The sequence below is a fragment of the Babylonia areolata genome, chromosome 5, assembly GCF_041734735.1.
Source record: "Babylonia areolata isolate BAREFJ2019XMU chromosome 5, ASM4173473v1, whole genome shotgun sequence".
Taxonomy (NCBI): Eukaryota; Metazoa; Mollusca; class Gastropoda; order Neogastropoda; family Buccinidae; genus Babylonia; species Babylonia areolata.
Window position 1 is genome coordinate 36,020,826 of NC_134880.1, and position 18,915 is coordinate 36,039,740.

General features: G+C 45.4%; 1 protein-coding gene across 3 annotated transcripts in view; it reads left to right on the forward strand.

Annotated features, from left to right (window-relative positions):
• LOC143282043 (uncharacterized) overlaps window positions 1-18,915 on the forward strand; it is a 217,888-nt gene that overhangs the window by 175,378 nt on the left and 23,595 nt on the right. For all 3 annotated transcript variants that reach the window (XM_076587474.1, XM_076587477.1, XM_076587475.1), the window contains exons 7-10: window positions 1,419-1,507; window positions 6,223-6,395; window positions 13,944-14,156; window positions 15,661-15,761. In XM_076587474.1, the coding sequence (XP_076443589.1) occupies window positions 1,419-1,507; window positions 6,223-6,395; window positions 13,944-14,156; window positions 15,661-15,761 (576 nt within the window). The remainder of the gene's footprint in view (window positions 1-1,418; window positions 1,508-6,222; window positions 6,396-13,943; window positions 14,157-15,660; window positions 15,762-18,915) is intronic.

Genomic DNA, 18,915 nt, shown 5'->3' on the forward strand with positions numbered 1-18,915 from the left:
TTTAGTCTTGACGAAAAGGCTTGTTACGTTTAAGTAGGCAGAATAGCAACTCCATTTTGTACACGATAAAACCAATACTTCAGTTCTGGTCACAACAGCACTTTGTTCAAACTGGGGTTGGGGAAGTGTCTTGGCAGAAGCCGTCAGGGGGTGGAGTTGAGGGATCAGGGTTCGAGGCCCTGTTTCGGCATGGTGTTGTATCCTTGGGAAATGCACTTTACCCCGATTCTCATCAGTCCATCCAGGTGTGAAAGGATACCTGACTGGCCGAGGAAGGTTGAAATGGCGGAAGGAGAGGATAGTGCCCCGTGTTTCTATGCCGACCCACAGAAAGATGGTGTGAATTCACTGCCGCCATTGCCGTTAAGGGCTATGGGACCCGTTTAAAAACTGGGGTTTGGCTTTGACTGGATGCAGTTTGAAGTATGTTTAGATGCAAATCTGTCCATTTTGAATCCTGCATAAGTACAGTACACGCTTAAAGACCATCACATGGACTGGTTAGGAGGTGAGGGTGTGCAGGGGTTTCAATGTGTGTAGGTACGTCATCTGTTTGTTTAAATATTTATCAGTGTTTTGCATCCATCTATTCGCCTTGTTTAGGCTGAGAAATCTGTTTGTTTACTGTATGTGTTATTTGTGTGTATAACAACGTTGTGATAAGGGAGATTATATCAGAATCTGTGTTCATTGAATGTCAAGTCTTATCACGTTCTATCTCTTTTCCGATGCGATTTGAAAAATGAAATTGGTCAACGGTCATACACTCATCCGACGCAAACACACACACACACACACACACACACACACACAAATATATATATATATATATATATATATATAGAGAGAGAGAGAGAGAGAGTATCAGAAAAAGAGAGACAACGATAACACAGAGACAGACAGACGTACATATAGAGAGACAGACTGGTTATGAATCCAGTCAAAACGATAATTGCACGGAGTTACTGAGCAAACCAAAAGTGATGAATGGCGGACGAAGAGGTCTTCTAGTTTGGAGGTTTCTTTTTCATTTGATTTGATTTCTTTTTGTATTTGATTTATGTATTTAAAAAAAATATATATTCATACAGTCGTTCATCCATTCCTTCTCTCTGTCTGTGTATATATATATATATATATATATATATATATATATATATAATCAAATTCACTGCAATTTATTTTTCATTCTATTACCAAAGACATATTTCTAAATGGTAATTATTTGTGTATGTGTGTTTTCACTCGCGAGTGTGTGTGTGTGACTGTGTGTGTGTGTGTGTGTGTGTGTGTGTGTGTGTGACTGTGTAAGTGTGTGACTCTGTGTGTGTGTGAGAGAGAGAGAGTGTGACTGTGTATGTGTGTGTGTGTGTGTGTGTGTGTGACTCTGTGTGTGTGTGTGTGTGTGTGTGTCCCAGGCACGGAACACGGTGTGCGGGAGAGGTGGCGGCCCAGGCTGACAACTTTGTCTGCAGTGTGGGGGTGGCCTACAATGCCAGGATTGGCGGTACGTCTGTCTGCCTCTCTCTCAGTCTGTCTGTCAAATGATACTGTTTGTCAAATGTGTATGGTTGACTGAGAACCTTCCTCACCCTCTACCCCCCATTCTGGTCTGCAGTGCGGTGTGTTGTGTGTGTTTGTTTCTTTCATTTTGTTCTCTTTTTTTTCCTATGCATTTGACTAACACCATGCTAGTGCCTGTATGCCGTGTGTGTGTGGGGGGGGAGGGGTGGCAGGGGGGGGGGGGAGGGATAAAATACTGGCGACTGTGATTCGAACCAGAGCACTCAGATTATCTCGCTTCCTGGGCGTACGCGTTGCCACTATGCCAACACCCCACTCAACGTAAGCATAACAAAGAAAGAAAGAAAAGATAAATAGAATAAATCATCATGGCCTGGCTTCGCTAACGAAGATCTAGGAAGGGCGTTGTCCACGTCTGATGCAGGCACGCTCATGGCTGACAAGGCCAATGCGGGAAAAGCAGAGTCGGCCGCAGCGGTTGCAAGGGAAAGTCTGGAATAGTTGGTGGCGCGGACGTGGACGTGTCCTTCAAGCCTGCGCAATGGAATTTTTAGGTGGAGTGCAGTGTGCGCAGTACTGGCCCCACCCTTTACACCCGTGGTTCATCTGCCATAGCCTAGCAAGCTGGGACGGTGACAGTGAGGTCCTCAGGTCGTAGGTTTTATATCAGACTGTCCTTGTCCTAGCCTCTGGCTCAAAAACCTTCCTCGGAGGCACGGGGGCGCGGCTACTGAAAGTCGGGACATGGCCATGGACCCAGGGTCAATGCATGTCGAGACTGTCCTGCATTCCTTAGCACTTCATGGGTTTTACTTCAGACTTTTCCTTGTCTTAGATGGACTGCCTTCCCGGGCTGTCGAGCTCCATCTGCCCGCATGTGACAGGTAGCACAGGGTTACATGGTACCTGTGGCAGGTAGAGACCTGACCTGACATTGAAATAGAATAAATAAATGAATGATTTTTGGCGAACTTGGTCACTTCCCATTAGAAGTCCAAGCAAAGCAACGAATGCTGAAATTTTTTGGTTCCGTTTAACAGACCCTGTTAATAAAAATAAGCTTTCTAGTAATATGTACTATTTTATGCTTAAGTTAAAAGAAAAGGCTGGATACTCTTTCACATACTTGTACGCTGTTGAAAGAGAATTAAATGCTCTTGGGTTTGGTGGCCTCTGGATAAATCAGTGGGACGTTGCACGATATTCCCCACATAGGTTTGGGGCATTAATTAAGCAAAGGATTCAGGATCAATACACACAGACATGGCATACAGAAATTAATCAGAACGAATTATTTTACAGTTACCGTATGTATAAGAATAGGTTTCAATTCGAAAAATACTTGGTTTCTTTGCATTTTGATACTGCTCGGTTTCTGTTAAAATTTAGACTTTTGAACCACAAGCTACCAATTCAAAAAGGGCGATTCTTGAGAACAGAACGAAATGAAAGAAAGTGTAACAAGTGAGATTGTAACGAACTTGGAGATGAATATCATTACCTGTTTTTGTGTCCAGTGTTTGGTGACAGTCGTAAAACATTCTTAAAATCCTTCTTCTATGTACGCCCAGATGCCTTAAAGTATCAAACGTTGATGTGCTCTAAAAAGAAAGATGTTTTGTTCAAAATGGATAGATTCATTAAAACTATATTAGCTGAATTCTGATTATAACTGTCACCTCACACATACATGTATATTCAAATGAGAACATAATCATATCATAAATGAATACTTGAATTGTTTGCTCGTGTACCTGGATATGATCTGTCGCAGTCGTAAACATTGTGGCCCTGTACAATTTGATATATCATTTATAAAATGTTTTATTTCATTTTGGTTTCATTTGTTGGTTAAATCTTATTTTCAGTATGAATATGTTTTGAAAGGATTGATTGCATGAGTGAGTTTGTAAAAAGGATTGACTGTATGAGTGAGTTTGTAAAAAGGACTGATTGCATAAGTGAGTTTGTAAAAAGGATTGATTGCATGAGTGAGTTTGTAAAAAGGATTGATTGTTTGTTCATTGTCTTGCTTAATCTTTTCTTCTTTTTTTATCTTCTTTTCTTTTCTCACTCTCTTTTTTCTTTCTTTTTCTTTTTTTCTTTTCTTTTTTCTTTTTCTTTTTTGCGTCCGCGCTGCTCTTTGCATTTTCTCCGTAATGGTATGATTGTATGTGTCTTTTTTATATCCATGTGCCCCTGTGGGGTTTTTTGGAATTAAAGTTTCACTGTTCGTTGTTAAAAAAAAAAAAACAGATTACGATACGAGTGGAGTTTAACGACCTCTTGGTTCCTACACTCTGAAGGTCAAGTTTGTTTGTTGGGAATTGTTTTCAGTCCACGGTGACTCTCATTGGAGGCAATATTGCACTGGCTCTAAGTACTGCAGACTTGGGGGCAAGTTGACCTTTGGGAACCATCCCAACGCCGACTGTCATAAAATCCTCTTGGCCGAGAGAGTGGGGATGTAACCTGGGCAAGACACTCTCCGCTATAATCGAATTCTAGCCCAGCTAGTCAGGACAGCAGTTATCTCCTCTGCTGTTCTGATGGTCATAGTCGAAAACGACTGACTATCATACAGTTAATAACAAAACCCAATAGACACAGTCTATAAAACGACTGACTATCATACAGTTAATAACAAAACCCAATTGACACAGTCTGTAAAACGACTGACTATCATACAGTTAATAACAAAACCCAATGGACACAGTCTGTAAAACGACTGACTATCATACAGTTAATAACAAAACCCAATAGACACAGTCTATAAAACGAGTGACTGTCATATAGTTAATGACAAAACCCAATAGACACAGTCTGTAAAACGACTGACTATCATACAGTTAATAACAAAACCCAATAGACACAGTCTATAAAACGACTATCATACAGTTAATAACAAAACCCAATAGACACAGTCTGTAAAACGACTGACTGTTATACAGGTAATAACAAAACCCAATTGACGCAGTCTATAAAACGACTGACTGTTATACAGTTAATAACAAAACCCAATTGACACAGTCTATAAAACGACTGACTGTCATACAGTTAATAACAAAACCCAATTGACACAGTCTATAAAACGACTATCATACAGTTAATAACAAAACCCAATGGACATAGTCTATAAAACGACTGACTATCATACAGTTAATAACAAAACCCAATGGACATAGTCTATAAAACGACTATCATACAGTTAATAACAAAACCCAATGGACATAGTCTATAAAACGACTGACTATCATACAGTTAATAACAAAACCCAATTGACACAGCCTATAAAACGACTATCATACAGTTAATAACAAAACCCAATGGACATAGTCTATAAAACGACTGACTATCATACAGTTAATAACAAAACCCAATGGACATAGTCTATAAAACGACTGACTGTCATACAGTTAATAACAAAACCCAATGGACACAGTCTATAAAACGACTATCATACAGTTAATAACAAAACTCAACTGACACAGTCTGTAAAACGACTATCATACAGTTAATAACAAAACCCAATGGACAGTCTATAAAACGACTGACTATCATATAGTTAATAACAAAACCCAATGAACAGTCTATAAAACGACTGACGATCATATAGTTAATAACAAAACCCAATTGACACAGCCTATAAAACGACTATCATACAGTTAATAACAAAACCCAATTGACACAGTCTATAAAACGACTGACTATCATACAGTTAATAACAGAACTGAATGGACAGTCTATAAAACGACTGACGATCATACAGTTAATAACAAAACCCAATGGACAGTCTATAAAACGACTGACTATCATACAGTTAATAACAAAACTCAATGGACAAAGTCTATAAAACGACTATCATACAGTTAATAACAAAACTCAATGGACACAGTCTATAAAACGACTATCATACAGTTAATAACAAAACTCAATGGACAGTCTATAAAACGACTGACTGTCATACAGTTAATAACAAAACTCAATGGACAGTCTATAAAACGACTGACTATCATACAGTTAATAACAAAACTCAATGGACACAGTCTATAAAACGACTGACTATCATACAGTTAATAACAAAACTCAATGGACAGTCTATAAAACGACTGACTATGTCATACAGTTAATAACAAAACCCAATTGACACAGCCTATAAAACGACTATCATACAGTTAATAACAAAACCCAATGGACATAGTCTATAAAACGACTGACTATCATATAGTTAATAACAAAACCCAATTGACACAGCCTATAAAACGACTGACTATCATATAGTTAATAACAAAACCCAATTGACACAGCCTATAAAACGAATGACTGTCATACAGTTAATAACAAAACTCAATTAACACAGCCTATAAAACGACTATCATACAGTTTATAACAAAACCCAATGGACATAGTCTATAAAACGACTGACTATCATACAGTTAATAACAAAACCCAATGGACAGTCTATAAAACGACTGACTATGTCATACAGTTAATAACAAAACTCAATGGACAGTCTATAAAACGACTGACTATCATACAGTTAATAACAAAACCCAATTGACACAGCCTATAAAACGACTGACTGTCATACAGTTAATAACAAAACCCAATGGACAGTCTATAAAACGACTGACGATCATACAGTTAATAACAAAACCCAATGGACACAGCCTATATCCCCCCTGTTGGCTGCCTCAGGAGTACGCATGTTGGACGGGGACGTGACGGACTCAGTGGAGGCCCAGTCGTTGAGCCTCAACACTCAGCACATCCACATCTACAGCGCCTCCTGGGGGCCAGATGATGACGGAAGGACTGTCGATGGACCCGCCACTCTGGCCAGGAAGGCCTTCTACGACGGCATCACTAAGGTGGGCAGTGTGGGGTGGATGGATGGGTGGGTGGATGGAGAGACAGAGAGAAAGAAGGCATCACTAAGGTTGATAGTGTGGGGTGGATGGATGGGTGGGTGGATGGGTGGATGGATGGAGAGACAGAGAGAAAGAAGGCATCACTAAGGTGGGCAGTGTGGGGTGGATGGATGGGTGGGTGGAGAGACAGAGAGAAAGAAGGCATCAATGAGGTGGGCAGTGTGGGGTGGATGGATGGGTGGGTGGAGAGACAGAGAGAAAGAAGGCATCACTAAGGTGGGCAGTGTGGGGTGGATGGATGGGTGGATGGATGGAGAGACATAGAGAAAGAAGGCATTACGAAGGTGGGCAGTGTGGGGTGGATGGATGGGTAGATGGATGTGTGGATGGATGGAGAGACATAGAGAAAGAAGGCATTACGAAGGTGGGCAGTGTGGGGTGGGTGAATGGTTGGGTGGATGGGTGGGTGGAGAGACAGAGAGAAAGAAAGCCTTCTACGACGGCATCACTGGGGCAGTGTGGAGAGAGGTGGGTAGGTGGATGGGTGGAGAGAGAGAGAAAGAAGGCATCACTGAGGTGGTTCAGTCTGAAGATGGGTGTGCAGGTGGGTAGGTGGATGGATGGATGAACAGAGAAAAAGATGGATGGGTGGGTAGGTAGGTAGGGTGGTAGGTGAGTGAGTAGATGGATAGATTGATGGATGGATGAAGAGAGAGAGGGAGGGAGAGAGGGAGGGAGAGAGAGGGGGAGGAAGAGGAGAGGGGGTGGGGGAAGAGGGGGGAGGGAGAAGGGGGAAAAGAATGAAAGAGAGAGAGAGAGTGGGGGTTGGTGGGCGAGGGGTGTGGGGGTGGGGGGACGGTAGGGAAAAAGAGAAGCTGAGAGAGGGAGGGGAGAGAAGAGACGAGAGAAGTGGTAGCGGGAGTACAGATCAAATAGCCCCCCTTTACACCGCCACCACCACCACCGCCAATCAGCAAGTGGGTATCCGAACACACACACACACACACACACACACACACACACACACACACACACACACACATATATATATATATATATATATATATATATATATATATATATATATATATATATACAGAGAGAGAGAGAAGAGAGAGAGAGAGACTGTATTTATATGTATGTGTGTATGTGTCTGTATGTGTGCGTGTGAGGTCGTGTACGTGCGTGTATGTGTCTTCTGTGTGTATGTGAGTATGTGTGTTGATGAGACTCACACACACACACACACACACACACACACACACACACACACACAAACAAACAAACAAACAAACAAAGGAAGAAGAGAGCTGTTTCCCGTGTGAAGATGAAGGGGACTTGCAGACTCACTGTCCCGGAGAGTGCTTTTCCATGGTTTGTGGTACAAAGACCGGAGTTTCCAGAGTGAACTCCCCTGTTGCCGTCATTGTGGGGATGACATTAAGAACGGAAGAGACAACAGAGAGGAGAGAGGGACTTGGGGAAAAGGGGGGAGGGTGTGTGGGGGGTGGGGAGAGGGAGAGGGTTACAATGTAAAGAAGTGCGGCAGAGAGAAGTGGAACGAGTCCCGTGAGATGGTATAGAGTGGGAGGACTGGGGGAGAGAGAGAGGGGGAGTGAGGGGAGAGAGAGACACAGAGAGAGAGGTGGGGGGGGTGAGGGGGGGAGAGAGACAGAGGGAGAGAGGGGGGGGGGGGGTGTAGGGGAGAAAAGAAGGAGAGGCAAAGAGAAGTGGAACGAGTCCCGTGAGATGGTATAGAGTGGAGGGACAGGGGGAGAGAGAGGGGGTAGTGGGGGGGGGGGAGAGACAGAGAGAGACAGAGAGGTCGGGGAGACAGACTTATTGAGGGGGTTTAGAATAGAGAGAGAGTAAAAGAGACACAATGAGTGAAATGGAGAGAGAGATTGGGAGAGAAAGAAAGGAAGAAAGAAAGAGAGAGAGGGGGGGGAGGGAAGGAGAGATATAGAGAGGGAGACAGAGAAAAAGAGGATATATATATATATATATATATATATATATATATATATATAAAGAGAGGGAGAGAGAGAGACAGGAGGGGGGGGGGTTAGAAGAGAAAGAGACAAAGAGACAGACTTCACTAGGATGAAGCAAGAGGGAAAGAGACAGACACAGAAAGACGTGGATGAGAGAGGGGGAGGAGTAGGAGGATGGGGAGGAGGGGGCGTAGTGGATAACCATAGACAAAAGACTGGACGAGAGATACCCATAGTGAGAGACAGATAGAGAGCACTCTGACTGTATAGAAACGTCTAGCTGGAATGAAGGGGTGGAGATCAGTTTATTTGAGAGGGGGGAGGTGGGGGGTGAACGCGAGGAGGAACCTAGAACCATCTCTCTCTCTCTCGATATATATATATATGTGTGTGTGTGTGTGTGTGTGTGTGTGTGTGTGTGTGTTATATGTGGTTCGTCCGTCGGGATCGACGAGGACCATCTAGTCATCCTGGAGGTGGGTGGGGTGGGCTCTGTGGGTGCGCAGATGACTGGTCAGGCCAATCCGCGCCCGGGAGGTTCTGACGCAGTGTGGAAAGAGGATGGTGGCGGCTGTCGGGGACTTGCTGGCACTGCTTTTCCTGGCCTGTCTGCGTTGCTCTGCTGCAGCGATTCTGTTGGCCTCACAGGATTTGGCGCGTTTGTGGACAGCTGAACGCCACTTTGGTCTGTCCATTGCATTCAGCTCCCATGTGTCGTGGCTGATGTTGAAGGCCTTCAAAGAAGCTTTCAGAGTGTCTTTGAAGCGCTTCTTTTGGCCTCCATGGGAGCGCTTGCCATGCTGGAGTTCGCCGTACAGCTGTTTCTTGGGGAGCCGGTGATCTGGCATGCGAACTAAATGGCCTGCCCAGCGCAGCTGGGCCTGCATCAAGATGGTGTAGATGCTGGGCAAGTTTGCACGAGTGAGCACCCCTGTGTCAGGGATCTTCTCTTGCCACTTTATGCCGAGAAGTTTTCTGAGGCTGGTGGTGTGGAAGTGGTTCAGCTTTTTGGCGTAGCGTTTGTAGACCGTCCTTGATTCACATCCATAGAGCAGTGTGGTGAGAACTATGGCCTTGTATACTTTGAGCTTCGTCTCCAGGATGATGCCTCTCCTGTTCCAAACGTTCTTATGGAGTCTGCCGAAGGCAGCGCTGGCTTTGGCGAGTCTGGCATTCACCTCGTCGTCGATGACAACTGTGCGAGAGAGTGTACTGCCCAGGTATGTGAACTTGTCCACCGCGTTCAGTCGTTGCCCGTTGATGAAGATGTTTGGTTCAACGTAAGGCTTTCCTGGAGCTGGCTGGTGCATCACCTCAGTCTTCTTTGTGCTGATTGTGAGGCCAAAGTTGTCACAGGCAGCAGAGAACTTGTCGACGCTGTGTTGCATGTCAGCTTCGGAGGCAACGTTGAGAGCGCAATCATCAGCAAACACGAAGTCGTTGATGGTGTCTGTCCTCACCTTGGTTTTTGCTTGAAGCCTCCTGAGGTTAAAGAGTGAGCCATCTGTGCGGTACCTGATGCCAATGCCTACGTCAGCGTCTCTGAAGGCATCTGTCAGCATGACTGAAAACATGAGACTGAACAGGGTGGGGGCAAGAACACACCCTTGCTTGACTCCGTTGGAGACAGGGAATGGTTCTGAAGTCTCTCCGTTGTCTTGGACTCGAGCCAGCATCCCATCGTGTAGTTGCCGAATGATGGTGATGAACTTTCTGGGACATCCGTACTTCGCCATGATTCTCCAAAGGCCATCTCTGCTAACAGTATCGAAGGCCTTGGTCAGATCGACTTAGGTGGAGTAAAGGTCGGCGTTCTGTTCCTGACACTTCTCCTGGAGCTGCCTGGCAGCAAACACCATATCGATAGTCCCGCGTTCTTACCGGAAGCCACACTGGCTCTCTGGTAGGAGACCTTGCTCAAGGTGCGCTATGCGACGGTTGAGTAGCACTCTGGCCAGAGTCTTGCCTGCGACGGACAGCAGGGATATTCCACGATGGTTGTCACAGGCCTGACGATTTCCCTTGCGCTTGTACAGGTGTATGATGGAAGCGTCTTTGAAGTCCTGTGGAATTGCCTCATGCTGCCAGATGAGCTGGAATAGCTGATGAAGCTTCTCAGTCAGCGCCATACCACCTTCTTTACAGACCTCAGCTGGAATGGAGTCTGAGCCAGGGGCTTTGCCATTGGATAGCAGACGGACAGCTTTCTGGGTCTCCTCCAAAGTTGGAATGGCATCCAACGACTCACTGACTGGCACCTGGGGGAGTCGGTCGATGGCTTCACCATTGATGGTGGAAGGGCGGTTCAGTACGCTGTCAAAGTGTTCAGCCAATCTCTCAAGGATCCCGTCCTTGTCAGAGATTAGGGTAGAACCATCAGCACTGAGGAGTGGAGCAGATCTGGAGGTGGTGGTACCGTAGACTTCTTTCAGGCCGTTATAGAAGTTCTTCATGTCGTTCCTGTCTGCAAAGCCCTGGATCTCATCAGCTTTGTTGCTCAACCAGAAATCCTGCATCTGCCGCAGCTTCAGCTGGATGGTGCTGTGTGCGCTCTTCAGTATGTCTTTCTTTGACTGTGACTTGGGATCTTCAGTGTGGGCTCTGTAGGCTTGGCGTTTGTCTTCTAGCAGCTGCTTGATCTCAGTGCAGTTCTCATCAAACCAGTCTTTGTGCTTCCTGACAGAAGGCCCAGGCACTCCACGGCAGTGTTGTACACCGTCTCATGCAGTGCGCCCCATGCTGCCTCCACATTCTGGTTGTCCAGCACGGTGGACTCAAGGCGTTCCTCCAGGGTGTCAGCAAAGCTCTGCTTGATGTTGCCTAGCTCCAGCTTGTTGACATTCAGGCGTTTGGGTGCTTTCATGCCCTGAGGCCGTCTCTTGGGCTGGATGCGGAGGTTGAGTTTGGAGACGATAAGGCGGTGGTCTGTCCAGCACTCGGCGCCGCACATGGCCCTCGTGACTCGTACGGCCTTACTGTCCCTCTTCCTGACGATGACAAAGTCGATGAGATGCCAATGCCCAGAGCGAGGATGCATCCATGACGTCCTGTTACGGGTAGGGAGGCAGAAGACGGTGTTTGTGATAAGAAGGTCGTGCTCGGCACATGTCTGGAGAAGTAGTTGACCATTGTTGTCACAGTTGCCAACCCCATGCTTCCCAATCATGCCTTCCCAGGAGGTGCTGTCACAGCTAACTCTCGCGTTAAAGTCACCAAGAATGATGAGCTTGTCTGCGTTGGGAACAGTAGTGATGACAGCGTTCAGGTCCCCGTAGAACTTGTCCTTGATCTCATCCGGGTTGGTCATGGTGAGCGCGTAGGCGCTGACAATGGTGGTAAACTTCTTCCCGTTGCATAAAGGGAGTTTCATCGTCATCAGGCGATCGTTCACTCCTTTCGGGGGGTCAGCCAGCTTGCCAACGAGGGTTGTCTTCACTGTAAAGCCAACTCCAGCCTCACGTCTCTCTTCAGGTCCGCGACCACTCCAAAAGAAGGTGTAGCCTGCGCCTCGCTCGCAAAGTTCGCCTTCTTCTGCCAGTCTGGTCTCACTTAAGGCAGGGATGTCGATGTTGTACCTGGCTAGTTCACTCGCAGTGAGTGCTGTGCGTCTCTGTGGTCTGTCTGAGTCGCCTCTGTCCAGAAGCGTACGCACGTTCCATGTGGCAATGGTCAATGGGGTGCTCCTTGTTTTCTTCTTTCTTTCCTTTGTGTGTCGACCGCTTGAGTAGGGTCCCCGTCAGCCGCGGTATGCTGACTAGGGTGGTGTGGAGCAGGTAATGTTTAGGGCACCTTTTCTAGCCCCTTCCTCATGCCATGGAGGTGAGCAGCGCTGTCCTGGAGAAGGCTGCTCAGTCGCTCAGGGGGCTGCCGATCTCCACCGCTGCTCCAGTCGGTGAAAAACGACCCTATGGCCTGAGCCGCCTGTGTGCAGGTCCGCGGCTACGACTGCCAGTGTATCCACATCTGTCGTTTCGTCGCTCGCCTGTCGCCACAGGGCTTGGGGAAACTGATGGTATGGGCGGAAGGATGACTGATGACTTGCCCGATGACTTTGTTTATAGTGAGGAGGAGTTGCGCACCGTCGACCTCACTCTCTTGTCCGAGACCATCTGTATCCAGTGGCAAGACGAGGTCAAGACGACTGGAGATGGAAACGGATGCAGTGGATGACCAGGATGTCCTATGTGCCTCATCCTGCCCTCAGCACTCCACACAGTGTTCTGCTGCAACCGCCTTCCTCTCCGTTGAACCATGAGGTTTCTTCCGCAGAGTCCGCCGGATCCAGTCTTCACATGCTTGGGTAGACAAGCCCTAACTCACCGAGGGTTTGAGACCCGTCGGCTACCCTCACCTAGTTTAGCTAGCCTGTCAAAGCCGTTGCCCGGGGTTGGGCGCTGCCGCATGCTAGCAGCTTCTAGGACCAATAAGTGAGAGCTGGGTGCCGGTGGGGACTAACAGAGGACGAACCACTCCCGGAAGAGCGTGACAAGACCCCCCCTTCCCCCCCTCTAGAGGTACTACCCCTCCCGTTCACACCCTAACCCCTATAGAAATATCAAGAGAGAGAGAGAGAGAGAGAGAGAGAGAAGATTCTGAGGAAAATAAACAACTGTTGTGGTTGTTGTTCTTCTTTTGAAGTGGTACATCATTGTAATCCTGATCGTTAGTGTCGTTGTATTGTGTTGTATAACGTTTTGTCACAACATACTTCTTCAACATACCCCCCCTATTAGTTGTGTTATCATCACCATCATTATCACCATCATCATCACCATCATTATCACCATCATCATCACCATCAAGATCACTATCATTATCACCATATCATCACCATCATTATCATAATCACCATCATTATCACCATTATCAACACCATCATCATCACTGTCATTATCACCATCATTATCACCATCATCATTATCACAATCATCATCACCATCGCCATCATTATCACCATCATCATCACCATCATTATCACAATCATCACCACCATGATTATCACCATCATCACCACCACCATCATCACCATCATTATCACCATCATCATTACCATCATCACCACCATGATTATCATCATCACCATCATTATCAGCATCATCATCACCATCATTATCACCATCATCACCACCACCACCACCGCCATCATTATCACCATCATCATCACCATTATATTCACCATCATTATCACCATCACCATCATTATCAACATCATTATCTTGATCATCAACATCATCACCATCATTATCACCATCAGCATCATTATCACCATCACCACCACCACCCTCACCACCACCACCTCCATTACCACCACGACCATCATCGCCACCACGACGACCACCACCACCTCCATTACTACCACCACCACCACCTCCATCACCACCACCATCACCACCACCACCACCACCACCATTATCATCACCACCGCCATCACCACCATCACCACCATCATCACCACCACCGCCACCACCGCCACCACCACCACCACCATCACCACCACCACCCTCACCCTCACCACCCCCGTGATGACGGTGACGACAAAAGAAGGGTGTGACAGGGCCGAGGCGGCCTGGGTTCCATCTTCGTGTGGGCGTCAGGGAACGGGGGGCGTGACGAGGACAACTGTAACTGTGACGGCTACACCAACAGCATCTTCACGCTGTCCATCTCCAGCTGCACGGAGAAGGGAAACGTGCCCTGGTACTCCGAGTCCTGCTCCTCCACTCTGGCCACCACCTACAGCTCGGGGTCCGGGGCGGAGAAACAGATCGTGGGTGCCGTTTGAATGGGGGGAGTGGGGGGGGGGGCTGTGTCATGGTAGGGCTCGCAGTGATGTGTTAAATGTTCTAGGATTAATTTGGTGTTATTATTGTGTTTGTGTTTGTTTCAAATTTATCATTGTTATTATTATTATTGTTGTTCTTGTTATTGCTGTTATTATTATTATTGGTGTTTCTCTTCTTCTTCTTACTATTATTATATTATTATTGTCATCATTATCATTATTGTTAATGTTATTGCAGTTTCTCTTGGTCTCACTTCCTTGCAAACCTAACCCGCGCGGAATGTACAGTTTGTGATAGGTAGATAGATAGAGAGATACATAGATAGATACATAAATACATAGGTAGGTAGGTAGGTAGACAGAAGGAAGTGAACAAATTATTTTGAGAACAAGTAATGTGAGACGAGCACACGGACCTACTCCATGGTTATTCAAATCTGCAGGTCCTGTCGTGTGAAAGTTGATAGGGAGGAGACAAAACGTTGGGCGATAGTCCATTCTTGAAGTGCTGCTGCTACAGTGATGTCATACTCACTCAGTACTTCAGTAGCAGCTCCTTGTGTTGTGCAAACTGGACTGTATTATGTGCATCTTCCAAGTCAGTTGATTCTACTAATGTTTCTTATTTTCTTTGAAACCTTTCATAAACTGCATATGAGAAAGCAACCGCATATTCCCATGTAAACGTACCTGTTCTGTACTCCCCTTGATTTTAAAATGGAGAATGTGTCTTTTTTTCAAGATCTCTTGAGAGTTTCCTCGCTTTTATGCCATCCATAAGCTTTTCTGCAGAACTTCGCTTTGCTGGGAATACAGAATCTGCTTATCTGGCGATGCCACTTCCGGTATTTTGATGAGCCTTGAGAGGCTGTGTGTCCACTCTTGTAGTAAACATTGCGGAGGCCAGGAGCAGTGGCTTTTTATCTTTTGCAATGACTTCATCCGGATCATCTATTGTGTTGTCATCATCAGGTCCAATCTGCATTCAATTTTTATCTAATTCATCCACGCCTTTCTTAGTTTTGTCTAAGGTTTGATGTTTAAAAAAAAAGAGAGAGAAAGAAGTTTATTACTTTCCAGTATTAAAGGATTGCGCTGAGCGATTCTTTTTTCTTCATTTGTTTTTGTGGGTCCAATCTGCATTCAATTTTGATCTAATTCATCCACGCCTTTCTTAGTTTTGTCTAAGGTTTGATGTTTATAAAAAAAAAATAAAATAATAATAATGATAATAATAAAAGAAAGAACTTTATTACTTTCCAGCATTGAAGGTTCGCGCAGAGCAAATCGTTTTTCTTCATTTGTTTTTTTAGATTCGTTCCATCACTGTCCAACATATCCGGGGTCCTTGTTGTGCGAGTTCTTTCTGTGCAGCGATAGGATAACCAGAACTAAATGCTCTCAGTGTTGTGTCATAGCTAAGTACGTAAAGACTGTAGCCGGCACGGCGTTAAAATGCCACTGACCCATGACGTCACTTCACGTGCAGGTAACGACGGACCTGCGTGACGCGTGCACGGAGAATCATACGGGCACTTCGGCCAGTGCGCCCCTGGCGGCCGGCCTGATAGCTCTGGCCCTGGAGGCAAAGTGAGTCAGAGACGGCAGCAATGTCGGGAGTTGCTGTTGTTGCTATTCTGGTTGCTGTTGTTGCTGTTTTGGTTGCTGTTGTTGTTTTTGTTGTAGTTTATGTTATTTTTCAGTAACACGTTACACGAAAGAACGTTACTGCTGTATTGAATCGATATGGACAGGTTGAGATTTTTGTTGTTGTTGTTGTGTTTTTTTTTGGTTTTTTTAAGCAGTCATGACATGGCGATTTTTCTTTTCTTTCTTTTTCTTCTTCTTCTTCTTCTACTACTACTACTACTACTACTACTACTACTACTACTACTACTACTACTACTACCACCACCACTGCGTGACGCAGCTGCTTGACACTCTCGACATCTGGACGGAAGCCCTGGATGCAGGAGGAGGAGTCGATGCAATATACATGGACTATATGAAGGCATTTGACAGTGTCCCACATCGCAGACTTGTAGCCAAAGTAGAAGCCCACGGCATCAAAGGAAATGTCCTCCGGTGGATCCAGGACTTCTGGAGCCACCGATCGCAGCGAGTCTGTGTCAACGGCGCGATGTCAGAGAGGGGAGAGGTGACAAGCGGCATTCCACAAGGCAGCGTCATCGGTCCAGTTCTGTTCTTGCTGTTCATAAACGGTCTGCCCCGACATGTCCAGAGCCATATCAAGTTATTCGCTGATGACACGAAGGTCTTTGCAAGAAACGACGATGACACCGCCACGGCAACACTGCAGGATGATCTGGATCGACTTCATGAGTGATCAACAGACTGGCAAATGCGGTTTCGTCTTGAGAAATGCTCAGTCATGAAAATGGGGAACCCAAAGACAGACAGGAAGTACCACATGAAAGGCCATGATGGACAAGGGGAACTGATAGTGGTGGAACTAGCAGAAAGTGAGGTAGCGAAGGACCTTGGCGTCCTGATTGATAAAGGCCTGACCTTCAAGAACCACATCAACCAAGCGACTACAAAAGCAAACCGATTTCTTGGAGTCATCCGAAGATCATTTGACTTTCTCACTCCCGCAGTCTTCATCCAGCTATACAAGTCTCTAGTTCGCCCGATTCTCGAGTATGGACACACAGCATGGCAACCTCGACACAAGACACTGTGCTGCGAACTAGAGGATGTACAGAGGCGTGCCACCAAGCTCATTGCATCACTGAAGGACAAGCCGTATCCAGAGCGCCTTGCTGCACTGAACCTGCCCAGTCTTGAGCACCGCCGCCTCAGGGGGGATATGATCGACATGTACAAATACACGCATGGCCTGTACTTGACCAGCCGCCCCCACATCAGCTACTTCCAAGGCAGAGATACCAGAGGGCACAGCCTGAAGTTGGACAGATCACACTGCAGACTCAACATCAGAAGCAGTTTCTTCGTTCAGCGCGAAACCGCCACCTGGAACAGCCTGCCAGACAGTGTGGTCACAGCCCCATCAGTCAATGCTTTCAAGAACAGACTCGATGCACACTGGAAGGAGCTCTCTGAAAAATTTGACCCAGACTGTTATCATTAGTTACAACTGTCGACATCTTGTACCACGTATGCAATTCAGTTGTACTAGTGAGAAGACCTGTGAACAAGCTCCAAAGAGCTTCAACACGGAAACAAACCAGTAACCAGTAACCACTACTTCTCCGTTGTGTCAAATTTGGTTTACGAAAAACACAATACAAAACAGAGCCAACACTCTGGATTCAAACAGCTGATTGGCATGTTTCACACAGACTTCGGTTAGATCTTGATGGTGGGTTGATTTATTTGGATAGATCTTGTTGGTGGGTTGACCGATAAATCTTAAGGGTGCATAGACCTTAGTGGTCGATGTTACACTGGCATGTGTGCGTGTGTGTGTATGTGTGTTTATTTTAGTTTAAAGTCTTCTGACTGTTTAGTGATGTTGGGTATATGTGGATGGGAGATGAGGCGTGGGGTACTTGATAAGAGGTGGTGGGATGACTGTAGTGAGTAGTAGAAAACGAAGAGCTACAAAGAACTGTACTAACAGTGAACTATAACACGAATCATAACAGTGAGTTAATAATCCATACAGCAGTGAAAAGCGCGCTTATTGGAACAGAAAAAAAAGTGATCAGTCAAAGGTAGATACCAACTGGACTTTGAATCAAACATTCAGAAACTTTTTGAAGTAATGAATAATTATTCAAAACATATCCTATGGACAAATAATTATGTGTGATGGAAACTGGTCGGCTAGTTTTTGAAAGAACAGTTGTCTTGTTTTTGGACACTGGACAGGTATGTGGCAGACATTGACTTCTTTTCCACACAGACACTGTATATTTTTTTTGCAAAATTTAGTTCGAAGAGCATTTCAAACGGAATCGATGAATTAAACTTAAAACTGGTCTTGATTGGGAGACAGATAAATCATTTAAGAAAGCCTTGGGGTTGCTTAATGTATCTGTCTTCATACAGTGACGGTAATGCTGGCAGTCTAAATCTTTTCAAATGTGTTTATGGCGATCACTTGACACTTTTTCAATACACCTGTAACATTCTTGCAGATCTAATGGAATCCTGAGGAGGATTGAGCCTTCGCTGTTTCGCGCTGCCTTTCTGGCAGCCTGATCTGCCCTCTCATTTGCAAAAATTCCACAGTGAGAAGGCACCCGAATGACAGTTACATTAACGCCTTTGATCGATAATTGATGTACAATGTGTTTTATTTCAATTATCATCTCAAGGCGTGACTTTTGATTTGCAGATCTAAGTGCATTTAACGCTGATTTTGAATCTTTAGCAAAGTAGGATTTGACTGTCCATTTTATGAAAAGCTAGAATGCAGATTGAAGCCATAAGTATGGCAACTAGCTCAGCAGAAAAGATAGAAAGATGTTTGCCCAGGTGGTACATTTTCTCATGGTTCAATTCCGGAATTACAAAAGCTGCTCCCGCTCTGCCATCATCAAGAGCTGAACCATTTGTATAGATTATTTTTTATAGATAATTTCTATATTCATTTTCTATATGAGAGCACAAGGAACTCTTTAGTATATTCGGTGAATCATTTGTTTTAAAGATCTGTGTAGTCCATATCAAATTTGGGTTTTCTCAATTCCCAGGATGGTATGGTTGAGAATGACGGTTTAACGGCACTATTTTTAAAAACAACTTCTGGATCACG